The sequence below is a fragment of the Mytilus galloprovincialis genome, chromosome 4, assembly GCF_965363235.1.
Source record: "Mytilus galloprovincialis chromosome 4, xbMytGall1.hap1.1, whole genome shotgun sequence".
Taxonomy (NCBI): Eukaryota; Metazoa; Mollusca; class Bivalvia; order Mytilida; family Mytilidae; genus Mytilus; species Mytilus galloprovincialis.
In genome coordinates this window covers 22,318,421-22,345,928 of record NC_134841.1, presented here as the reverse complement: position 1 = coordinate 22,345,928, position 27,508 = coordinate 22,318,421, and the positions used below count along the sequence as shown (strand labels likewise).

General features: G+C 31.4%; 1 protein-coding gene across 10 annotated transcripts in view; it reads left to right on the top strand.

The window, feature by feature from the left end:
• LOC143071635 (long-chain-fatty-acid--CoA ligase ACSBG2-like) overlaps window positions 1-27,508 on the top strand; it is a 57,177-nt gene that overhangs the window by 14,590 nt on the left and 15,079 nt on the right. For 5 of the 10 annotated variants that reach the window (XM_076246078.1, XM_076246077.1, XM_076246079.1 and 2 more), the window contains exons 3-10: window positions 703-1,265; window positions 8,922-9,083; window positions 9,623-9,708; window positions 10,464-10,552; window positions 12,121-12,322; window positions 15,275-15,376; window positions 16,007-16,054; window positions 21,005-21,172. In XM_076246078.1, coding sequence (XP_076102193.1) covers window positions 703-1,265; window positions 8,922-9,083; window positions 9,623-9,708; window positions 10,464-10,552; window positions 12,121-12,322; window positions 15,275-15,376; window positions 16,007-16,054; window positions 21,005-21,172 — 1,420 coding nt within the window. Of the gene's footprint in view, window positions 1-702; window positions 1,266-2,687; window positions 2,883-8,921; window positions 9,084-9,622; window positions 9,709-10,463; window positions 10,553-12,120; window positions 12,323-15,274; window positions 15,377-16,006; window positions 16,055-20,318; window positions 20,487-20,751; window positions 20,920-21,004; window positions 21,173-27,508 lie in introns of those variants that run through there. The other 5 variants (XM_076246080.1, XM_076246074.1, XM_076246081.1 and 2 more) reach the window with 3 other exon arrangements.

Below are 27,508 nucleotides of genomic sequence, written 5' to 3'. Positions count from 1 at the left end.
GTCATAACCTGTAAAGGAGGCATTAGTTGATATACATTTCAGCATATGCAATCTTGTAATATTTTGTTTATGAATCATTACTAAAAAAAGATATGTTAGACACCATGATAAACATAAATATATTGAATGTTCAAATACTGCATTTTTGTGGGCACCATTCTTTTTTTTTTTTTTTATAGATAATTGATTTCTTGATGGTTTGAATAAAATCCTATAGAAAATTGTACCCACAAAGATAATTCATAAACTGTTATCCAATTAATAATAGTGATTCTAATGCAAAAAATTTGTAACGTTCATTTTGAATGGATAACGTCACATATTTACATGGCATCAATTGACATGGCATCAATTGACGCAGACGTCATATGACAAACTTTAAATACATATTTTAACGTTGTTTTCAGTCAGTTTTATTAGAATGGAGATATCAATATTGTATTTTAAGCTCCGACGGCATCAATTGGGGATTTGATGGTCGCAAATACCCGTTTACTGTCTCCGCTAACGCGTCGCCAGTAAACTTAATGTGCGACCATCAAATCCCCAATTGATGACGTCGGAGCTTAAAATACAATACAGTTATCTCCTAAATCCACAGTAAGAGATATTTTGTATAAATGACAAAACATCAAACTGACTGACCTTATATCTACTTTCAGATACATATTTTTTATGAACCTAATTAATTTTATCTTTTAGAAGCTCGTCATTTGTAACAAAGATCAATGTCACCTCTGAAGGAGCTGCAAATGGTCATGTAACAGAAAAGGTTAATGGTGAGGTCATTGTCAATGGACACTCTGACTCCTCCAATGAAGATAATGATAATAAAAAGGAACCTTCTACAGATAATGTAAAAATAGAGGACATTAATCAAAATGAAAGTGTATTGACTGAAAAAATTGAATCTGTTTCCATGGAAACTGAAGAAAGTAATATCAGTAAAAATGGATCTAAAGAAGAAATCAGAGAAGATGGGATTACCAAAGGTCCAGATACTGATGACAATGAGACCAATGCCAAAACTGCTGCAGAAACTAAACAAAGTGAAAATCTGATAACGGAAGAAGATAAAACAAACACGCTACAAGAAATAGATCTGGAAAATAAAAATGAGAACAAAAATGTTGAAGAAATAGAATCAGAGGCAAAAACTGTTGAAATAACAAAAACAGTACAGGAAACAAAGGCTTTAGTAGAAAATGATGTTGTTATGCAAAAAGAGATATATGAACCAAAACCAGTTCTTTTGTCAGTTGAAGGTAAATTTGTAAAAGAACATTGCTCATATACACTCAAATCACATCTTATTTATATATATACCCTGATTCTTGTGACACCTGACCAACTTAATATATATCTAAAGGTCAACGTAATTTGTTGGACACATATTAGTGAATTCTATACCAATAAGATTACTGGGACTTAATTTAACAGATTAATGCACTAAAGTAAAAGAAGACTACTGAATATTTAAGTTGATTATAGTTTGGTTCCATTTAAGGCATTGAGCTTGAATCTATCAATGCAAAACAATTTAAAAGAGGCATGCATGACAAATTGTAGTTCTTGAAGATTGGTGTTAGCAGTATTTGTGTCATTATCCTAATTGTGCACAGACCAAATTGATTTGAAATCAAATTTTTGAATTAAAACATAAGAATGTTCTGTAGCCTCGCCTGTCTGTATTGTTTTTGGATTAATGCCATTTTGTACAATAAAATGGTAGAAAGTCTTTTATGTCTCAAATAAAGTACTTCCCTATATTGACCCTCAAGAACAACATTCGACTTACTTAAGTATTTTGTAAAATCAAATTTCATGCCATGGTTTCAATTGCTTTGTAAGTAATATCAAACTTAAAATGTAAAAATAAATACATTCAAGTATCCAGTATTAAGTAACATTAACTCAAAGTTCTGTGATTGTTAGATTATAATCTAAGATGCATGCATTTAAATACTGATATGTTAATACCATAGAAGTCATAGAGTTATTCCCCCTTTGTTGTCATGTGCAACAAAACAGAGGCTGTCATTGAAGGATAAAAATACATTTCTATTTCCCTGATTTATTTACCTGATCTGAAGATGCAGTTTGGAAAATGAAACTAATAATTGTTGTGATCTGTGCTAAAATTAGATAGACAAATAAATCATGTTAACCACTAAAATATAAACCAGCATAATTAACAACACATTAAATTAATTTAATATGTTCAGGAAAACAATCGTTGACATTTCCTCGTTAAATGACATAAGATATGACAAACAATCGTATTTACATTCATTGATCTTAACACGGCCGAATGGGTCTAATAGAAAAGTGTATTATTATTGTAATCAATCAACCAAATCTATTTAATATCACCTGTGTCTACCTGTACGTTTTATCACCTTTATAACGATATCATTTGTAATACATATTCTCACCAAGATCCTCACAGTTCACATGATAATCTCCAAAAGATATATTTCTTCAAACTTTGTCAACTGTATCTGATGTGTTTTACGAGGCTATTTCATTGTAATTTGTTTACAGTTATTTGATTTATAAACAAAGGTCTAATGTGGACTCTGTTACTTCATTAACAGTGTGTAATTAAATACCTACATGAATGTGACCCAGTGTAACGTTTTTGTATGAGGATTATAATATTTTGACTGCAGTAGTGAATTTTTTTATTGGATTTATTTTAAATTTTGTGTTAGAATTAAAATTGTTAGATATTTTCAAAATTTAACAAGAGATTTTATAGTGAGATTAAGATATTGAATTTCTATATAATCTGGATGTATTTAAATATTGCTCTACATTTGGATGAGAGACTTATTTTGTTCAGTACTGGACTGTTAGGACAATGAACTTATCAACATCAGGTGAGAATGCATTGTACATTAAGCAGTCACAATAATTTTTGAGTTATAGTACAATTCACATGATTAAAATGCAATTTATTTGTACTAAAATCAAGACATTATGGATACATAAATTTTGTTCTGTAAAATCATGATAAATTGTTTGTCTTGCAAATTAAAAATAATGGGGAAGTACATGTAAGCTTTATATATATGTCTTATAATGAACTTTAATTCTTAAACCCCAAAGCAGACTTGAAAATTGATACTTGCTGCTTCTGCCCTAAGTAAACATCAATTTTAGAGTGAAAGCAAAGGCTGGTTAGCCTGGATTCAGTATCCTGTGTCCATCTAGTACAGACTTTGATTACAGTAACTGCTATGTACTTCATTATCATGTGTTATTACCATATAGAAAACAGCAGCCAAGACAAGACTATAGGTTTGGTTGCAGCACAAAAATAAAATTTAAACAATTCAATGTCAGTCCTCCTTTTTTTTAAATTTTATAGGGTTGTAAACTATGGTCATGTGCACATTTTTGTAGAAGGCTTCTGCATTTCATAGGCAATGTGCTCTGGTCAAAGTTTTTCCAGCCCAATAGGATCATGAATATTATCAAAAAAGACTTTTTAAGAAGCATTCAATACTTTTATAAATTATTAATAGACATTCATTAAAATATCTAAGATGATGTAACTGTAAGGAGTAATACTCAATATCAATTTACATAAGTTTAATATCCTAAGATACCTTTGACCAATCAAAAGTTGAAATCTGTTCTTATGTATTCAAAGCCCTATAAGTATTGCTTACGTGCAACAAATTCTTAAAAAAGTATGATATTGAGTGCTTATTTTAATCATGAAAATTGGTTTAACTTTTTCATGTTGCAAGTTTAAAGTCCACTGGAATGTCATTTAAAGCAATGTAGAATAGAATCAGACAGAAATTTAATCATAATCACGCAAAATAGCAAAATATTTCATGAGCATGATCAGTGCAAAGTCCAAAGTATACATGTTTTACATGACAAAATCCAAGTAAAGCCTGCAGCATACCTTTGTAGTACAGATATTTAAGTGACAGAGCAGATTTAAAATACTAGGTGACAATTCAAAATCAGATGGCTCACAGTATGCCTGGCTAATTATATACAGTCAATTGTGAGATATATATAGTTATCTGAAAGATCTTATGACAAATAATGCAACATGTATGACTAATATTTTGCATCCTGGTGTTTTGTTTCAATTAATGAAACTTAACTATGAAGTATACATGTCAGTGATATTGTTGTCTTTTTTCAAAACTACCTCTACCGTTTTTTATTGGGAAAAATGCATATTTTTTATTGAAATTGGGAAATATTATTCTAAACACATCTCCGATTTATTGCTGACCTTTGCTGTCTTTTTTGCGCTGTTTTTTTATGTATATTTTGGTTGTCAGACATTTTCAACCTGGAAGGTACTTTTCGGAGAGGGGAAAGAAACAGAAGCAATGATGGTACTTAATGCATTGAAAACCATATGTGTTACAAACACCATGATGGTTCTGATTAGAAAACCGGATCTCAAAAGTGCTTTATAATATCAAAATAATAACATGAATACGATATTTACAAACATTACTACCAATGCCATCACTGTTTGGGGAAAATGTAGACCTTTTTGGGAGGAATTTTAAGCCATTTTTTTTAGTAATTGGGAATTTTCTCTAGGGGAAAAGGCCGAATTTCGGCTGTTATTTGAGGCAAACAATATCACTGCATGTCCCATGATCTATTATAAGCTATCCCATCATGACCAATGATCTACTCGATGCTATATCCTATGCTATATCAGATACTATCCTATGATATATCAGATACTATCATATGATATAGTAGATACTATCATATGATATAGTAGATACTATCCTATTATATATCAGATACTATCCTATTATATATCAGATACTATCCTATGATATAGTAGATACTATCCTATGATATAGTAGATACTATCCTATGATATATCAGATACTATCCTATTATATATCAGATACTATCCTATGATATAGTAGATACTATCCTATGATTTATAAGATACTATCCTATGATATATCGGATACTATCCTATGATATAGTAGATACTATCCTATGATATATCGGATACTATCCTATGATATAGTAGATACTATCCTATGATATATCAGATACTATCCTATGATATAGTAGATACTATCCTATGCTATATCGGATACTATCCTATTATATATCAGATACTATCCTATGATATATCAGATACTATCCTATGATATATCAGATACTATCCTATGATATATCAGATACTATCCTATGATATAGTAGATACTATCCTATGATATACATGTAGTAGATACTATCCTATGATATATCAGATACTATCCTATGATTTATAAGATACTATCCTATGATATAGTAGATACTATCCTATGATATATCAGATACTATCCTATGATCTATAAGATACTATCCTATGATCTATAAGATACTATCCTATGATATATCAGATACTATCCTATTATATATCAGATACTATCCTATGATATAGTAGATACTATCCTATGATATAGTAGATACTATCCTATTATATATCAGATACTATCCTATTATATATCAGATACTATCCTATGATATAGTAGATACTATCCTATGATATAGTAGATACTATCCCTGTTAGATGCTACCCCATGACCTATTTGAAGCTTTCCAATGATCTTCTAGATGCTATTGCATGATTTATTATATATATTCTATCCCATGATGTATAAAATGCTATCCAAGGATCTCTGAAATGCTATCCCATGATATATAAAATGCTATCAAATGATCTATGAAATGCTATTCCAAGATCTATAAGATACTATCCTATGATCTATAAGATACTATCCTATGATCTATAAGACACTATCCTATGATTTATGAAATGCTTTCCAAAGATCTATAAGATGCTATCCTATGATCCATGAAATGCTATCCCAAGATCTATAATATGCTATCCCATGATCTATAAGATACAATTCTATGATCGATGAAATGCTATCCCAAGATCTATAAGATGCTATCCTATGATCTTTGACATGCTATCCCAAGATCTATAAGATGCTATCCTGTGATTTATGAAATGCTATCCCAAGATTTATAAGATGCTATCCCAAGATCTATAAGATGCTATCCCATGACATGTATGATATGCTATCCATGATCTATAAGATGCTATCCTATGATCAATACCATGCTATCCAATGATTTATTCGATTCTATCCTAGTAGCTATTTGATGCTATCCCAAGATCTATTTGACTATTATATCTATTAGATGCTAAAAAAAAACCTATCACATGAAAACCTGTGAATGGAATAGGCCAGATAGAATGGAAGAAACAATCTTGTGTACACTGAAAATATAACCTAATAATAATGTTTCTACTTTCAAATAACTTTTTTCTATAATGATATAAAATTGTAAGCCCTTTAAATAAGAAACTTGATCAACCTAGCCTTATTTGAATTGATTACATTTTAACAATTATTATCATAAGATATTATAATAAGATATGACATTTATACATATGTGTAAAGAATTTATAGGACATTTAATTTTGATTCAGCTGACTGCATTCTGTTTGTTATTTTGATCAAGAGACCTACTTAATATAAGTACAGGATAGCCTGATAATTACGATGAGAAGCAATCTGAAACATAGCGCCTATAAAATACTGACTTGTGTGAAAACTTTAAGGTTGTTTTACTTTATTTTATCCAATTTGATTTTAACAATAGAGTACTTAACCTCAAATGGTATGGTTGTTTATATATATGAACTATAAATACCTATGTCTATGATAATTTATGTACCCTCTCAAATATTACGGTTATAGTATTTACAGAAGATAGGCCAAAGTAAACATACATTTTCACACCGATGTAGAGTTGATATAACTTATACATATATTTTCTTTTGAAACAAGGCTTTATCATGAAGGGGAAGCAGTTGCCTCAATTGCCTGGCAGCCACTTCTCATATGTTGTTAGCCTTTATCCAAAAATTAATCTGCTACAAGATATTGTTTACATAGAAGTTGAAGGGAATTTGATATCATTGAGTAGAATGAGAAATGTCTGCATCATATTAACCATTGTTTTTTAACATGCCTATGTTCTGAATTAAGATTTTTTTTTTATAAAGACTTGCCATATCAGAACTGATTTTTGTTCAAAGTTAATTGCATCAGCTTTATAGACTGGGACAAAAAGTTCAGAGAGCTAAAATCAATCATAGCATATGAAAACCACACACAAAAAAATATTGCAGTCAAAATGAACTACTGTGAAACTATGATTGATTGAAATGCAACCTTTGTAAATAAAAAAGTTACATCATTGATGACAGATAAAATGTATTAGTAAAGTTATGCCAGTACAGGAGTACTAAGGTAGATGATACACTCGAGGACTGATTGTTCACCAGCCACAGTAACCCAGAAGCAGTGAAAAATACCATGTGATCCATTTTTTCATGTGTATGTCACATGATGTTGGAAGTACCTTCCTTGGATGTGATTGAAAAAAAAATTAGTTCCAAGTTTTCTCAAAATCATTCAATTGCATTTTGAAACCTTATAGATTATCATGATCATGGTTATCTCAGAAGTGAATGCATCTGTATTCAAACTCATACTGGCAATGTTAGGAAAAGAAACATAACAAACTAGTAGTAAGATATCTGTAAATCATGTAATGTTATTGTTGAGCCTGCAACTTTTGTTGCAGAAAGCTCGACATAGGGATAGTGATCCGGCGGCGGCGGTGTTAGCTCACTTCTTAAAAACTTTATATTTCAGAAGGTGGAAGACCTGGATGCTTCATACTTTGTATATAGATGCTTCATGTTACGAAGTTTCCATCAGTCACATGTCCAATGTCCTTGACCTCATTTTCATGGTTCAGTGACCACTTGAAAAAAAAGTTCAAATATTTTGTAATGTTGAATTCTCTCTTATTATAAGTAATAAGATAACTATATTTGGTATGTGCGTACCTTGCAAGGTCCTCATGTCTGTCAGACAGTTTTCACTTGACCTCGACCTCATTTCATGGATCAGTGATCAAGGTTAAGTTTTGGTGGTCAAGTCCATATCTCAGATACTATAAGCAATAGATCTAGTATATTCGGTGTATGGAAGGATTGTAAGGTGTACATGTCCAACTGGCAGGTGTCATCTGACCTTGACCTCATTTTCATGGTTCAGTGGTTATAGTTAAATTTTTGTGTTTTGGTCTGTTTTTCTCATACTATATGCAATAGGTCTACTATATTTGTTGTATGGAATGATGGTAAGGTGTACATGTCTAGCGGGCAGATGTCATGTGACCTTGACCTCATTTTCATGGTTCAGTGGTCAAAGTTAAGTTTTTGAGTTTTGGTCTTTTTATCTAATACTGTATGCCATAGGTCAACTATATTTGGTGTATGGAAATATTTTATGATCTTTATGTCAGTCGCGCAGGTTTTATTTGACGGTGACCTCATTTTCACAGTTCATTGCACAGTGTAAAGTTTTTGCGTTTGGTCTATTTTTCTTAAACTATAAGTAATGGGTCAATTATATATGTTGTATAGAAGCATTGTTAACTGTACATGTCTGCCTGGCATGGTTCATCTGACCTTGACCTCATTTTCAAGGTTCATTGGTCTTTGTTTAGTTATCTTGGTTAATGTTAAGTTTATGAGACAGTTGTAATAAAACTAAGCTTTATACTTAGGACTATCAACATTATATCAATGATTAGTAATAGAAGGCGAGACATTTCAGCGTGTGCACTCTTGTCTAATTAAATCCAGGTATAATAATGGGAAAATTTAAACATGAGAAATCTTCAGTTTTTTACCTGTTACTAATCTTATATTATAATATATAACCATTCAACCTTTTCTCATTGATAATAAATGATATAACTAGGTGATAAAACCTACAGCTTTCTTATTGACATTAAATAACAAGGTGATAATTGTAATTATTCTATTATTACAGGAATAGATGAAGTAATCCCTGCTGATTCTTGGTCAACAACAAAACGTGATGGCACTGTTAAAATACGTATGGGAACCAAAGGGAACCAGGCTGATAAACCAGTTACACTAATCACAGTGTTTAAAAAGACTTCTGAGAGAGCTCCAAATCACCTAGCCTTAGGTAATTAATCTGTGTTGACAGGCATAAGGGTACCAGGCTAATATGTGTCTCTAATTTTGTGACGTTTAAATAGGTCCTAATGCACCCAGTTGCATGTCCTAATGCACCCAGTTGCATTATTCGCAGTAATTACAAGTTGAATGATGAAGACCAATGACAGAAGGGGAATGGCATCAGATGGTTAACCTTCTAGTTATGTTCTTCTGCAATATATTTACAAACATATATATGCATTTAATGAAGTTCATTTAATTTGCCATACTTTGACCTAATATGGTTTACTTCTGCAAAGTGTGATTTGGATGGAGAATTGTCTCATTGGCACTCATACCACATCTTATTATATCTATTTAGCTATCTACAAAATTATTAGGACATAGAATACTGTTTTATGTTTGTTCTTTTTGTTGTTTCTTGAAAAATCTTGTATCAATTACGACAATTGTATCATTTTCACTAATAAATGCATGTATATATGTGCATACCCTTCAAGGCTAATGATTGGATTAATTTATAATCATTCTTCTTATTCATTACAGCTGTTAAAAGAGATAGTATTTGGAAGAAATGGACCTACAAACAATACTATGCAGATGTGTGTGCCGCAGCCAAGTCATTCATCAAAGTAGGTTATAAATAATGAAATTGAAAAAAAAGACTATGAATTAAAACTTTTTCTTGTTTGAGAAAACAGATTAAAGTAATTTGAACATATAATCTTTTTCAATACAATGGTATTGTCAGAATTTAATTTCATATTGATTTAAATGAGTTGTTCTTATCAGCAAATTCCACAAATTTCATTGAATCTACATTATGCTGATCCCATGGGATTTATTTGGACAATATTTGTCAAAAATGTGCATTTAGTATAATTTGAGTAAATACCAATACATGTTGATGACAATTTTGATATAGATCTTAAAATCTTGATCGCAAGTAGTGGCCATTATGCAATTTTGGTGTATTAACATTTAGTTTATTGTAAGAAAGTATATAACCACATGTCTATGGCATCAACGATTCTTGTTCACCAGGATATTTACATGTAGGTATTACCAAATAAAAACAGACAAAACAGCTTGATTTTGTAGAATGTATTTGGCAGTTTCATAGGTAGTAAAACATTTCAGCATGAGTCATTTCATGAAAGTCTGCAAAATATTGATGATTTAAAAAAAATGAGTTACAAATTTTGATATATATTAATTTGCTCACATAGCCCTTTAAACCTGTACGTTAGCATGCGGGAAAACATTGTGTATATTGTACAACTAATGCATGTAATGTGACTCATAGCTTACCTAACTGCAATTAACATTTGCATAAGCAATATAAAATTTACCACCATTTACATTATATTTATAAATTGTTTTTCAGCTTGGTCTTGAAGCATATCATGGTGTAGGAATATTGGGATTTAATTCTCCAGAGTGGTTGATTTCTGACTTAGGATGTATATTTGCCGGGTAGGTATTGAGAAGTGTTTCTAAATTATCTGTTATAACTTCTTTACGATTGAGGTTTATGAGAACTAAGACCTGGTTGAACCTTACTAGAGTTTGTTTCCATATGTGTTAAGAGATCATGTCACAAATCTGTCATACTGTTTAATGCAAATTACCTCTCAAATTGTCCCTCAGATTTCATCATACGATTTGAGTTATTCCCCTTTACAAGTGAACATCAGCTATTTTTAAATGGCCACATATAGGCATTTTAAACTATATTTATAAAAGGGTTCAAAAGTTTCCACTGAAGAAAGAAATACTAGCAGTTCACATCATCATGTTATAAGTATTCATGCAATACAATGAGAAACCTGACAATGAGAGTTTACCAAAAAAAAAACAAGAAATGAGAAGGTGCAGATTGATAAGAATATGAATTACCTTTGAATATGCATCAGATTTTTGTCGAGCCTGCAACTTTTGTTGCAGAAAGCTCGACATAGGGATAGTGATCCGGCGGCTACGGCGACGGCGGCGGCGGCGGTGTTAGCTCACTTCTTAAAAGCTTTATATTTTAGAAGGTGGAAGACCTGGATGCTTCATACTTTGTATATAGATGCCTCATGTTACGAAGTTTCCGTCAGTCACATGTCCAATGTCCTTGACCTCATTTTCATGGTTCAGTGACCACTTGAAAAAAAAGTTCAGATTTTTTGTAATGTTGAATTCTCTCTTATTATAAGTAATAGGATAACTATATTTGACATGTGCGTACCTTGCAAGGTCCTCATGTCTGTCGGACAGTTTTCACTTGACCTCGACCTCATTTCATGGATCAGTGAACAAGGTTAAGTTTTGGTGGTGAAGTCCATATCTCAGATACTATAAGCAATAGGGCTAGTATATTCGGTGTATGGAAGGACTGTAAGGTGTACATGTCCAACTGGCAGGTGTCATCTGACCTTGACCTCATTTTCATGGTTCAGTGGTTATAGTTAAATTTTTGTGTTTTGGTCTGTTTTTCTCATACTATATGCAATAAGTCTACTATATTTGTTGTATGGAATGATTGTAAGGTGTACATGTCTAGCGGGCAGATGTCATGTGACCTTGACCTCATTTTCATGGTTCAGTGGTCAAAGTTAAGTTTTTGAGTTTTGGTCTTTTTTTCTAATACTATAAGTAATAGGTCAACTATATATATTGTATAGAAGCATTGTTAACTGAACATGTCTGCCTGGCATGGTTCATCTGACCTTGACCTCATTTTCAAGGTTCCTTGGTCTTTGTTTAGTTATCTTGGTTAATGTTATGTTTATGTGACAGTTGTAATAAAGCTTAGCTTTATACTAAGGACTATCAACATAAAATCAATGATTAGTATAGAAGGCGAGACATTTCAGTGTGTGCACTCTTGTTTTAAACCTTTTGCTATTACTATTGCGTAATTGATTATTGATATTTTACCAAAATTGGACATGTAGCATAAATATACTGTTAGCTGTAAATTTTATTATTCTGTACTGATATGCGACTTTAAGAACATACTCAATGTCTATGGAGTTCATAATTTTTGTATATTTTAGAGGGTTTGCCACAGGAATCTATGCCACAAACACACCAGAGGCTGTGGAATATGTGGCAAAGCACAGTGAGGCAAATGTATTAGTAGTAGAAAACAATCAACAATTACAGAAAATACTTAAAGTGTGGCCAAATCTACCGTGTCTGAGGGCTGTAGTACAATATACAGGAGAGGTGGCCGAGAGAAAGGATAATGTATATAGTGTAGGTATATTGTTTTAACAAACATAAGTAGAAGGAACCTTTGGACTATTTAAGATACCTGTTATAGAAACACATGCCTTTAATGAATGACTTAATATTTACTTTGGATTGATGGATATTAGTTGTGGGACATCCATTTCTGGGATTTCCTGTCTTTTTGTAAACACAAATTTAAATGTTCAATAAACATGAAGTCTAATAGCATTATTTAACCTCAATTTATAAAAATTGATATTCATGAAAATAAATGAGTCCACAGTTGATCAGAGAATTATTTTGTGTCATAGAATGTCTTGTGCTTATTCAATATTGTGACAGCTATATTCATCTTTCAGTATACTTCTTATTGCTTGTATAGTTATTTCATGAAAAGGAAATGTGAGCTTTTGCCATCACTTGGCGTCTGTCATCGTCTGTCATCGTCATCCGTCCGTTGTCGTCGTAAACTATTTCAAAGATCTTTTCCCCTAAAACTACTGAAGCAATTCAAACCAAACTTCATCTGATTGATTCCTAGGGTATCTAGAATAAAGTTTGTGTTTTAATTCCCATTTCATCAAAAAACATGGCTGCCATGGCTAAAAATAGAACATAGGGGTAAAATGCAGTTTTTGGCTTATAACTCAAAAACCAAAGCATTTAGAGCAAATCTGATGGGGGGGCCAAAATTGTGTATTAGGCCAAGATCTATCTATCCTGAAATTTTCAGATGAATCGTACAACCTGTTATTAGGTTGCTGCCCCTGAATTGGTAATTTTAAGGAAATTTTGCTGTTTTTGAATATTATCTTGAATATTATTATAGATAGAGATAAACTGTAAAGAGCAATAATGTTCAGCAAAGTAAGATTTACAAGTAAGTCAACATGACCGAAATGGTCAGTTGACCCCTTTAGGAGTTATTGCTCTTTAGTCAATTTTTAACCATTTTTCGTAAATCTTAGTTATCTTTTACAAAAATCTTCTCCTCTGAAACTACTGGGCCAAATTATTCCAAACTTGGCCACAATCATCATTAGGGTATTTAGTTTAAAAAATTTGTCCGGTGACCCGGCCAATCAACCAAGATGGCTGCCATGGCTAAAAATAGAACATAGGTGTAAAATGCAGTTTTTGGCTTAAAACTCGAAAACCAAAGCATTTAGGGGAAATCTGACAATGATTAAAATTGTTTATCAGTTAAAGATCTATCTGCCATGAAATTTTCAGATGAATCGGACAACCCGTTGTTGGGTTGCTGCCCCTGAATTGGTAATTTTAAGGAAATTTTGCCGTTTTTTGGTTATTATCTTGAATATTTCTATAGATAGAGATAAACTGTAAACAGCAATAATGTTCAGCAAAATAAGATTACAAATAAGACAACATGACCAAAATTGTCAATTGACCCCTTAAGGAGTTATTGCCCTTTAAAGTCAATTTTTAACATTTTTCATAAATTTTGGTAAATTTAAAAAAAATATTTTCCACTGTAATTACTGGGCCAAGATCATTATAAATAGAGATAATTGTAGCAACAAGAATGTTCAGTACAGTAAGATCTACATACACGTCACCATCACCAAAACACAATTTTGTCGTGAATTTATCTGCGTCCATTGTTTAATATGCCAGGGCTTTCCATTGAAGCCGGTAGCCGGCGGAAATCCGCCGCTTACGGTGGCTTCAAGTGCCGGCTACTTCACTGCCAAAAATGTAAATTTAAAAAGAAAAAAATATCTTTTTTTAAATGTTTACAGGCAGCCGAGAGACGTATATTGTCGCAAAGTCGCGGTCACGATAAACAAGAAAGAAAAGTCAATGTTTACCTTGGGCTAAATATAGTTCACATGAATTCAGGTCACTGATTGGTTGTCTATTTAAAGTCAGAATGCATCATTTCTTTTCAAAGATAACAAGAGAGACGTTCCGGTGATCATTGAACGATCACAATAGAGACGTTTCGATGGTCATTAACTCGTTGGCTTTTTTTGGCTTTTAAAACGTGAAGACATCAGATAGGATGACAATCTTATGTTATGGAATAATATTAGTCAAATTAAAGAAAGTGTAGTAGATCATATTGTTCAGAATCTGCAAAACAGTATCTTTTGAAGTTCATTTTTCAAAGCCCACGTGGTGTTCAGAGAATCAAGGTCAAAAACGAAAGTAGAATATTGTCGACTCGACCTCAAATAAATAACATTTCCAAATGATTTATGTATCCGACTTATTTTTAAATACGCGTAACAGTCTTTAGAGAGAAAAGGGGGGTCATTTATACAAATGCACGTAGTTATGCAAAATAAATCGATCAAGATTTCTAACAAACCGGATGATTATTTAAATAAAACTCCTTTAAAAGTAAATGAATTTTAAGCATAAGGTAATGAAAATAAAAAACTGACATAAAAAAAAAAATGAAATTTCTTTGAGTTTTTTTTCTTTTTTTCTTTAATTTCATACATAAAAAATGGTCATTTGAAAGATTAAATTAGGTGCCAGGAGATTGCAAGAATGCAGGATTTAGCTCTATTTATGTCAGAGCTTCTGGGGGCCTTGAGCGGCCCCCAGACCCCCTGCCGTAAGGCACCAAGCTTACAGCTTGGTGGGCGTCCGGCTTCGCCGAACGCATGTTATAGCCGCCTATAATTTTAATTCAGCCTTCTACTTTCATTTCAATGGAAAGCCCTGATATGCACAAAGACCAAGGTGAGCGGCACAGGCTCTTGGGAGCCTCTAGTTTTATCATAAAAGTTTTCCTAATTTCCTACCTGCCAATATCCATTTAATCAGATAGTTCTAAAATTAAATGGTGAACTTTATATTTACAATGTACTCGCCATGCAAAAGCATATGGGTTTAGTCCAGATTTTCAAACAACCCAATAATAGAACAGAGTTATCTTTCTTGGGACATGCACTGCAAGAGAATAACTATTGTATCTCAATAAAACAATGTTTTTTTATACAGTGGGAGGAGTTTATGAAAGTCGGCAAGGATGTTACAGATCAACAATTACAAGAAAGAATTAATTTAGCAAGACCAAATAAATGTTGTACATTGATTTATACTGTAAGTCATGATATTATAGTTTATTTTTTGTAATTGAACATGTTGAAGAAAAATATTTAGAAAAATAGAAATCATTGTAATTTCAAAAATATGTTGAGAATTATGATATGAATTTAAATCTTTTAAAGGGGTCAAAATGTTAGAAAAAGAACAATGTTAAGATTTGTTCTTTTCTGAAGTGGCCATTATAATTTGCAAACTAAGTAATGAAATAAAGTGGCTGCACAATATATATACACATGTAAGAAGACAGTGAATAAAAAAGTAAAAACCATTAAATCTATTATAAATACCCTATTTTTTTTAAAGACATGAGATGTTTAATAGAAACATTGTTACAAATATTCCCAATTCAGATGGACTGCAATAGTAGCATTATCTTCTCAATTCATGTGATATGTCTGATGGATCATTAGGAAATTGAATCATTTCACAATTATTGTGTGTATATATTGTCCATTTTTCAGGGTGCCATGTGAGATTAGATTTTTTCTTAATTTAAGAATAGTTGTAGGGCTCAGTGTGATGTGATTCAAACAAAGAAATGATCCCAATTTAGTCATAATTAAATTATCTAAATATTTAGTTTTTATTGCACTAATATTGTATAATTTTCATTTATTTTTTTAGTCTGGAACTACAGGAGATCCAAAGGGAGTGATGTTGAGTCATGATAATGTAAGTTTATTTAGAACACTCGATATGTTGGAACTTAAACATGATTTTAATATGATGTGATTCTTTCACTAAGGAAACAAAAATGTGATAGATTTCTGAATAGATCTATATTTTACCTAGAATAATATACTTTTGTGTTTATGGCTGTTACATGAGGGTGGTAGAGAAGGGGTCTGAACACAGAAACATGTGAAATGTTGGACGAAAATAAGATAAAATTTAAAAACAAAGCATGAAAAATAAAATCTGCAATATTAGGGAAAACAGCACTAGAACTTGTTACTCAGCCATTCTTGGAGATCCGCTAGTGCCATATGACTTGAAAAAAAATACTATTCATAGTGATTTAAAGGGCTTTATTACATACCATACATGTATAGCTTGCTGTTCGGTATGAGCCAAGGCTCTGTGTTGAAGGCTGTACCTTGACCTATATAGTTTACTTTAATAAATTGTTATTTGGATGGAGAGTTGTCTCAATAGCACTCATACCACATCTTACTATATCTATATATAATAGAATTGAGAAATTAGAATGGTAAGAATGTGCATCAAGTTTTATTAGATTACACAAGTTTCATAAGATATTACGACACATATAAATACTCATAAACATTAATGCGGGACAAGCACAAGAAATTAGAATACCGACACGAAACACTGAAAATAAATAAGCTGAAACACGAAGCACTCACATCAAACATGAGTAAACAAGAAATAAAACGTCAAAACATGTGAAATGTAAAAGCTGAAAATTTTGCATGAATAAAACCTTTGCCACCCTCTTTCAGTTAACCCCACACTTACAATTCATATGTTTCACTATATAAATTTGCTGTATGAAAATTTATATTTAAAAAATGTACTTAACTTTATATATTACTTTTCTAATGTTTAACAAAAAGAATGAATGCACTTCAGTTAAGAAAATGTATAGAGTTTATATATAATAAAATTCAAGAAATATACAAGATTGATCTTGGTGCATAATTCATAGAAGCCATAGATTTGTTGCCATTTTTACATGGCTTGGTTAATTTATCACTTGTATGATACACTAAAAGGAGAGTGACATGAATAGTTTACGAAACTGCTACCCCTTGAAAATATGCTTAAGAGTCAAACTTTTTTCCAATCTAGAGCATGGAAAAAAGTTGACATTGTCTGATGTATTTTTATTATTCAAATCACAGTGAAGTTACACAGGACAACTTTTATAATACTATGGATATATATATATTGGTGGGTACCAATTTTTGTGGATTGATGAAAAATCTTTGATTTTGTGGTTTTGCCAAAGTCTGCATATAAACTAATAGAAAATTACTACTTTGTTGAGTATTGAAATTTGTGGTTCACTGAAACCCATGAACATTGGTATTCCATGAATATTGATTAATCCACAATATATTATTAGGCCACCAATAAAAACTGGCCGCCACACATTAGCCTAAATGCAGTGCTTAAAAGTGACGTTAAAACACCAAAAATCAAATCAAATTATTGTCGAGCCTGCAACTTTTGTTGCAGAAAGCTCGACATAGGGATAGTGATCCGGCAGCGGCGGCTACGGCGGCGGCGTTAGCTCACTTCTTAAAAGCTTTATATTTTAGAAGGTGGAAGACCTGGATGTTTCATACTTTGTATATAGATGCTTCATGTTACGAAGTTTCCGTCAGTCACATGTCCAATGTCCTTGACCTCATTTTCATGGTTCAGTGACCACTTGAAAAAAGTTCCAATTTTTTGTAATGTTGAATTCTCTCTTATTATAAGTAATAGGATAACTATATTTGATATGTGCGTACCTTGCAAGGTCCTCGTGTCTGTCAGACAGTTTTCACTTAACCTCGACCTCATTTCATGGATCAGTGAACAAGGTTAAGTTTTGGTGGTCAAGTCCATATCTCAGATACTATAAGCAATAGGGCTAGTATATTCGGTGTATGGAAGGACTGTAAGGTGTACATGTCCAACTGGCAGGTGTCATCTGACCTTGACCTCATTTTCATGGTTCAGTGGTTATAGTTAAATTTTTGTGTTTTGGTCTGTTTTTCTCATACCATATGCAATAGGTCTACTGTATTTGTTGTATGGAATGATTGTTAAGTGTACATGTCTAGCGGGCAGATGTCATGTGACCTTGACCTCATTTTCATGGTTCAGTGGTCAAAGTTAAGTTTTTGAGTTTTGGTCTTTTTATCTAATGCTATATGCCATAGGTCAACTATATTTGGTGTATGGAAATATTTTATGATCTTTATGTCAGTCGAGCATGTTTTATTTAACCGTGACCTCATTTTCACGGTTCATTGCACAGTGTTAAGTTTTGGTCTATTTTTCTTAAACTATAAGTAATGTGTCAACTATATATGTTGTATAGAAGCATTGTTAGCTGTACCTGTCTGCCTGGCATGGTTCATCTGACCTGGACCTCTTTTTCAAGGTTCATTGGTCTTTGTTTAGTTATCTTGGTTAATGTTAAGTTTATGTGACAGTTGTAATAAAGCTTAGCTTTATACTTAGGACTATCAACATAATATCAATGATTAGTATAGAAGGCGAGACATTTCAGCGTGTGCACTCTTGTATTATTAGGTGAAATAAAGTGTTTGTTAAAAGTGTGAAAAAGAAGAGATATTACTGAAGTTAGTGCTATACATTATAAAGGAAAGATTCATAATTGTTTTGATATAAAGAGGTTCACTGAAGGGAGATACTTGTTTATATTGCTGCAAAACTGAATATTATAATAGCTTTCTAAAATTAAACCATTTTGTAAACACTGGTTGGAATTTTCAACACAAATGGCTTCTTCTGTTTTGGTGATTTTTTGAAATTTGAAAATTTCTAATTTGATTACAAAAATATACTATGCTTATAGTCAAGATCAAAACGCTGAAATTTAGAAAGGCTTTTTAGTATACGGCATTCCAATGTCTTATGATTAAAGCTTTGAATTAAAATATTAAAATAAGATTGAAAGTAAGCAAGTCTGATTTCAAATTTGACCCAACCTTTATATGACAAAGGTTAATATGTGTGTAAACATTTTAATATTGTGCAATGTTATTACTAATACTAGTATGGCAAAGGTTGATGTAAACTGTTTTTATGCCCCACCTACGATAGTAGAGGGGCATTATGTTTTCTGGTCTGTGCGTTCGTTCGTCCGTTCGTTCGTCCGTTCGTTTGTCCGTTCGTCCGTCTGTCCCGCTTCAGGTTAAAGTTTTTGGTCGAGGTAGTTTTTGATGAAGTTGAAGTCCAATCGACTTCAAACTTGGTACACATGTTCCCTATGATATGATCTTTCTAATTTTAATGCCAAATTAGAGATTTTACCCCAATTTTACGGTTCACTGATAGAAAATGATAGTGCAAATTTCAGGTTAAAGTTTTTGGCTTCAGGTTAAAGTTTTTGGTCAAGGTAGTTTTTGATGAAGTTGAAGTCCAATCAACTTGAAACTTAGTATACATGTGCCCTATGATATGATCTTTCTAATTTAAATGCCAAATTAGAGTTTTGACCCCAATTTTACGGTTCACTGAACATAGAAAATGATAGTGCAAATTTCAGGTTAAAGTTTTTGGCTTCAGGTTAAAGTTTTTGGTCAAGGTAGTTTTTGATGAAGTTGAAGTCCAATCAACTTGAAACTTAGTATACATGTGCCCTATGATATGATCTTTCTAATTTAAATGCCAAATTAGAGTTTTGACCCCAATTTTACGGTTCACTGAACATAGAAAATGATAGTGCAAATTTCAGGTTAAAGTTTTTGGCTTCAGGTTAAAGTTTTTGGTCAAGGTAGTTTTTGATGAAGTTTAAGTCCAATCAACTTGAAACTTAGTATACATGTGCCCTATGATATGATCTTTCTAATTTAAATGCCAAATTAGAGTTTTGACCCCAATTTTACGGTTCACTGAACATAGAAAATGATAGTGCAAATTTCAGGTTAAAGTTTTTGGTCAAGGTAGTTTTTGATAAAGTAGAAGTCCAATCAACTTGAAACTTAGTATACATGTTCCCTTTGATAAGATCATTCTAATTTTAATGCCAAATTAGAGAATTTATTCCAATTTCACAGTCCTTTAAACATAGAAAATGATAGTGTGAGTGGGGCATCCGTGTACTGTGGACACATTCTTGTTCTTTTATAAAATGCAACTTGGATGGAGAGTTGTCTCATTGGCACTCATACAACATCTTCTTATATCTGTTTACATTGATTTGTTGTGCAATATTATTACTAATACAATACAGATGGTCTGGACAGCTAGTGCATTCGCCAAAGCATTTGGTTTACGTTACGAGGAGGAAGTCATCGTTAGTTATCTCCCTTTAAGTCACGTTGCTGCTCAGATGGTTGACTTAACTTTTCCTGTTTCCTTCGGTGCATCTGTATACTTTGCACGACCAGATGCTTTAAAGGTTTGTTATGTTAATTAGTGAAGAATACTCTGTATTTTTGTGGAATCAGTTATTTTCATAAAAAGTCAAAAGTAAAGTTTTGAACATTATGTTGAATTATTTGTTCTATATTGAATTTAACATGTATAGAATGATAATAAAAGCTTAATCTTTAGAAAATGTTTTTGGCTTTTAAAGAAAATGACTGGTTCTAAATTGTTCACAGAGGTGTATATAAGAAATATCATTTTAGAATTAATAAATAATATTTTGGATTTCTTCACAGGTAACCTGGACAGCGTCATGCATCAGTAAAATGTTTGAATTTAATTTTGGATCCGAAGTTCTTGCTAGTTACCTCCCTTTAAGCCACATTGCAGCTCAGTTAAATGACATATTGATACCAGTAACAATGGCATCAGCTGTGTACTTTGCTCAACCAGATGCGCTCAAGGTTTGTTAGGTGCAATATGCACTAACACAGAATAACTTTAACCTGCTTGAAACTTTTATTATTTAACAGATTTATTTTTTAACAGGCTACATGGGTTGCTGTTGCAATTGCTACAATGTTCAAGTTTGTTTTTGGATCTGAAGTAATTATAAGTTATCTCCCTTTGAGCCACATAGCAGCTCAGATGATGGATATACTTATACCTGTTACTATGGCGTCTGCAGTTTATTTTGCCCAACCAGATGCCCTGAAGGTTTGTCCGATTCTTCGTTACTACTTGGTTGTTTGATATATACAGAAACTTTGTTCATGTGTGGATATGTTTACTCAATACTAAAATTTTGTGCATGTTTTTAACTAACCAATGAGCTAGTTTTGTATTTTCCATTTTAGTTCTAGATATTACACTAATATTGTTCATATTTTCTTTTTCTAGCTAACACACTTAAATATAGATCATGTTATTTTTCTAGCTAATACACTAATTTTGTTTTTATGTTTTTATTGTTAGATGGTGAAATGTGTATATATACTAACATCAACATTATATTTGCGTAATTACTAATGAGAATGTTAGTTTTATATTATACTATGCTTTGTATAGTTTGTTTAGTTCCTAGAACATAAATGACATTATCAGCAAATTTGTACATTTTCACTTTTGATCAAACTGTCTTTAGTTTTTAAGATTGTGTATAGGATGTGATACTCGAAAATTTGAGGCAAAAATGTCACTTGACAATGCAGCAACATCATATCCATCTATGGCAATTAGTCAATTAATGGCATGCTTCCTCATTCATACAACAAAATCAACTATCACAACAATTAATTTTATACTCGTCAAAAAAGTCCTTTATAAACTACTTCATGTGATTCAATATTCTATCAAAGGAATTTGTTGTTTAAAGACAAATTGCTGGTAATAAGAAAAAGGCATTTTATTTTCATATTTTTTTAGAGGTGAGCTGGCTCACTTGATATTTTGCTGATAAGTCAGAATTGAAACAAAAATGCCATTTCTTTCTAAGAATATTCATTTTGTTGTCTGTTATACTGTGCATTCATTTGATTACATGGGTAGATTGTATCAATTTATACAGTAGTCAGTACTAGGGAAAGTTGTATTTTTCTTGGCAATTTGAATTTATGGTTTTGCCAATATCTACTTATTAGTCTATATAAAATCTTCATTTTGTTAAATGTGTTATTTCGTGGGTCATTAATACTCACAGATTCCATCAAAATTGGTATCCCACAAATAACAACGAATGCACAGTGCATCAACATTGGAAATCATGCATTTCCTTAGAACATTTATATTGACACTAACATGGATGGATGGCTGCATAACTTTCACTAAAATCTATATTGTGGTATTGTTAATTTCTTCAATTGCTGGTTCACTAAGAAATTGTTTATCTTTACAGTGAGATGCTTATAGGTGTTACTGTAAAATTTTACCTATAGCTCAACCTGTTTTTAAAATTGTCAACACAATAGGGACATTTAAATTGACCAGTTGGTATTGTTAGATATAAATCTACCTTGATGCTACCTGTAAAAAAATTTATTCACCTAACCAAAAGTTTCAGCATGCTTTTTTCCTGAACTTTTTTTTACCTAGGATTATTCTATTGAGAGATTTTTATTTTACTGTCATTCAAAATCTTATGAGTGATCAAGCCAAACAAGAATGACTTTATCATATATTTTATTTTCTTGCAGTTAATTCAAAATTGCATGACCTAAAATGCACTACATTTCATCTAAATGTTTGCATAGCCACTACTAGCAGTGTTTAATACCCTAAATAATCCAGTCGTAATATTTCACTCACTTTAATGAAACCTCAAAATCGTATTTGAATAAACAATTTCATTTATTTTTTTACACTAATATTTGACATCTCATCCAGAATTCCAAAGATTTTAAATAATTCCCAATTTTATTCATTTTTCACTACTTCACTAGATTTTTTCTAAATCCATAGTATGAATTCTGATTAACTTCCAATTATATACATCCTAATTTAACAGGTGCAGAATCTATACATAATTCAGAATCATTTCCATTACTATATTCCAAATAGTTATCCTCACTTATATTTTGTAAAATTTTATTTATATTTTTACTGTATATCACCTGATTTTAATATATCCACAGTAAACATTTTATTTCATTTCCTATAATAAATTCCCAAATCAAACAATATTTGATTCAGAATTTTATAATGACTATTTCCAATTTCACATTCACTTAAAACATTTCCTCATGTTAGGAATATTTTAGAATATTTCACTTTCATTTTTCACTTTATCACTAGATTTGACTATATCCACTGCATTACTTCAACATTTTATTTCATTTCCTATAATAATTTCCAAATCAAACAATATTTGATTCAGAATTTTATAATGACTATTTCCAATTTCACATTCACTTCAAAAAAACATTTCCTCACGTTAGGAATATTTTAGAATATTTTACTTTTATTTTTCACTTTATCACTAGATTAGACTATATCCACTGCATTACTTCAACATTTTATTTCATTTCCAAGATCCCATTTAAATAGGGAATCATCTTAAATTTGTAATAGATCCCAAAATTAATAATGAATATTTCAAAAATCACATTTAAAGCCACAGAAACATGTTGGATGAACACACACTATATCTCCTACTTGAATTCCAGTTTTGAAATTTTTAAATCTTTAACATAACTAAATCCCATCGTATGAAAAATAGAATTTCCTTTAGTGAACACAGCATTTTATGCACAAAACTCCCACTAATATTATAATAGATTTCAAATAAAAAACACATCAAGGTATACTCCAAAATTATTTTGAATTTTATATGTACAACATCATATGTAAGCCCCACAAAAAGGTTTGAATGAATTATTTCCTCCTTGATGTCCTTCATGACAATAAAATCTTGAAAGAAACACATCACATTTTAAGAAGCAAAATTGCTATAAAAAGTCTGAGTAGTGAATTCAAATAAAATAAATCCAATATTGTACACACAATGACACCAAAAGATTTAAAATATTGCAAATAATAATCCAAAATGAGAATCTTGAAGGGTCATGTGAAGAAAAGAACAACATATCCCTCTGAAAATTTAAACTGTAAACACCTGAGCAGCTATTTCTTGTTTCACTGGCAGCTGGACAATACTATGTATAAGGGTTGGAATTTTAAAGAAGCATTTTGGTGTAAAAACAGTTTAAATTTTCAAACAAATTAATACATATTTATTTTAATCTTTTACTGATTTAGAATTTTAGGTAAAAAATAGATAAATCATATATATCAGGGATTTAAAACAATGAAAACCAAAACTATTTTCTTCCCTATCAATTTTTAATAGAATAATCCTAGGTAAGAAAATCTTCAGGAAAAAAGCATGCTGAAACTTTGGGTTAGGTGAATAAAAATCTGTACAGGTAGAATCAAGGTATATTTTAAATCTAACAATACCAACTGGTCAATTTAAATGTCCCTATTGTGTTTACAATTTTAAAAACAGGTTGAGCTATAGGTAAAATTTTACAGTAACACCTATAAGCATCTCACTGTAATTGATAGAAGAAATAGAACAGGCTTAGTGCAGAACACTCAATATAGGAGTTGCTAGCATTATCATGCAAAGTTTTAAGTACCGGTCTTTGTAAGAATCATGCAGGTTCCTGTTGATGGGCGATTCATGACCCCTCTTCGAATGTCTTTATATTTTGTTTATGATGAAGGTATGGTATGAAAATAAGTTTTCTGTATTAATTTTTTCTTTTCAACCTTGGTTGCCATGGAAACCATCCTTACAAAATTTTGCCTAAATACGTCTATAAGTAGCCTTTGAAAATTGAAAAATAATGGATTTTAAAGAACCATAGAAATAAAGTTAATCAATACAAACAATATGTATATTTACAGTATTGACAAACACAACCCCAAACTATACAAAAATGTTAAAATTTTGAATTTACTAAATAGTTTGTTTCCATAGCAACCATTTAAAAATGTGTTAAAATTCGAAAATGAAAAATTTCAAAAACTTTAAAATTTTAAATCTGTTTATCTCCCAAGACCAACAATACCATGACATGTCATTGACAAATTTTGAAAGACAACACTCTATATATTCAGAAAATAAAAAGAAAGTCGTGTGTTTTTTTTTCTTTAAAAAAATAATTTTAGTCAAAAATTGTCAATTTTCACCAAAATTCAGATTACCAAACAGATGAATACTGAAACATTTTGAACTTAAAAAGCTAAAAAAAATCCATTTATGCGTGCATTCCTGACACAAATTTGGTAATTATAAATGAGAAAATATGATTGATAGAGATATTTTTGTAGAGAAGGACATTTTTTCTTTCTGGGCATGGTGCCCCCCCCCCCTTTTTTTTCAAAATTCAAAAAATTATTAAAAAATTTAAAAGATGGAATTCAATTGTGAACATTTTGAGCATTAAAACATGAAATTTCTTCAAAGGGTGATGGCAATAATAGAACCCCCTACACCATTTTTATATAGACTCTATTAGAATTTTTTTTTTAGAAATGGGGAATGTGTCAAAGAGAGAACAACCCAAACAGAAATTTAAAATCTTTAGATGCTATTTCATGGTCTTTAAAATTGACTCTAAAGAACCTGAATCGATCACCTGTAATTTTTGGTTAAATCTTGCATCAATGATTATTTGTCCCTTCAATATATATCAATGAGTGGCTTAATAACAATTCCATTTAAATGTTCTTTGTATCTGTCGTTTTTTCTTCAAAAGCAAAAAATGAATTTTATCCCTATGTTCCATTTTAGCCATAGTGGCTAAGTTTCTTGAAGTACAAGGAAATAAAAAACTAAATTTATACAAGATTATAACTCCCAAGTTGGGCTGAAATTGATTAAGCATATTCAGAAGAAGATTTTTTTTAAAGGAAGCAAACTAGATGAACAAATTGTGAAAAATTTCTTTAAAGGGCTATAACTCCATAAGGATTCAATTGACAATTCTGGTCATATAAACTTATTTGTAGATCCTACTTTGCTGAAAGTTGTGCTGTTTACAGTTTATCTTTGTCATAAATAATATTCAAGATAATAACCAAAACTGCAAAATTTCCGTACAATTAACAATTTAGTGGCAGCAACCCAACAATGGGTTGTTAGATTCATCTGAAAATTTGCTCTTAAAAGGCTTTAGTGTTTGAGATATGAGCTACACACTGCATTTTACCCCCATGTTCTTATTTTACCCATGGCGGCCATGTTTTTTTACAAAATAGAAAATAGAACACAAACTTTATTCTAGATATCCTAAGAATCATTCAGTTTATAAGTTTTACTGGAATTGGTTCAGTAGTTTCAGTGGAAATGTTTTAAATATTTTACACCGGACAGACGACAACGGAAGCAAAGTGATGGCAAAATTCACAGTTCCTTTGAAACGGTGACCTAAAAAAACTACGTCCGTTCTATCAAAAATAAACTGAAAATAAAAAATAAAAAATTTGTACCATCGAGAGCGCTAACAAGGCCACTTTTCATAAATTTTAATATTTTTAAGGGTCATAACTCTTTAAAAAAAGTCAATTGTCCATGATTATAGAACTCATCCGAGATATTGTTGATATTAATCTAGTGTATAAGTTTTATTAAAAATCTGGCAAGAAATGTACCTGTGGGAGCGTTAAAGGGGCTATTTTCCATAAATTTATTATTTTCAAGGGTTATAACTGTTTTTATAAAAGTCGATTGACCACCAATATTTAACTTGTTTGAGATATTGCTTATAATAACCTGAAGTATTAGTTTCGTAAAAATCTGACATAATTTGTACATGTGCGAGCGATGCAAGGACAGCCAGATGGACACAAGGATGGTTGGCAATCAAAATTTTAAGCGCACCATGTTTAAACGAAAACAAATTAAGTTCTTATTTCGATTTTTTTTAATTGAAAATTTTTTGGTCGTATATTGGTATCACGTTGGCGTCGTCGTCGTCCGAAGACATTTGGTTTTCGCACTCTAACTTTAGTAAAAGTAAATTGAAATCTATGAAATTTAAACACATGGTTTATGACCATGAAAGAAAGGTTGGGATTGATTCTTGGTGTTTTGGTCCCAACAGTTTAGGAATTAGGGGCAAAAAAGGGCCCAAATAAGCATTTGTCTTGGTTTTCGCACAATAACTTTAGTTTAAGTAAAAAGAAATCTATGAAATTTTAACATAAGGTGGGATCTCTATGACCACAACAGGAAGGTTGGGATTGATTTTGGGAGTTTTAGTCACAACAGTTTAGGAATTAGGGGCCAAAAACAGGTACCAAATAAGCATTTTTCTTGGTTTTTGCATAATAACTTAAGCATAAGTTAATAGAAATCTATGAAATTTTAACACAAGGTTTATAACCACAAAAGGAAGGTTTGGATTGATTTTGGGAGTTTTGGTCCCAACGAATTAGGGGTCAAAAGGGTCCAAATTAAACTTTGTTTGATTTCATCAAAACATTAATTATTGGGGTTCTTTGATATGCCATATCTAACCGTGTATTCAGATTCTTAATTTTTGGTCC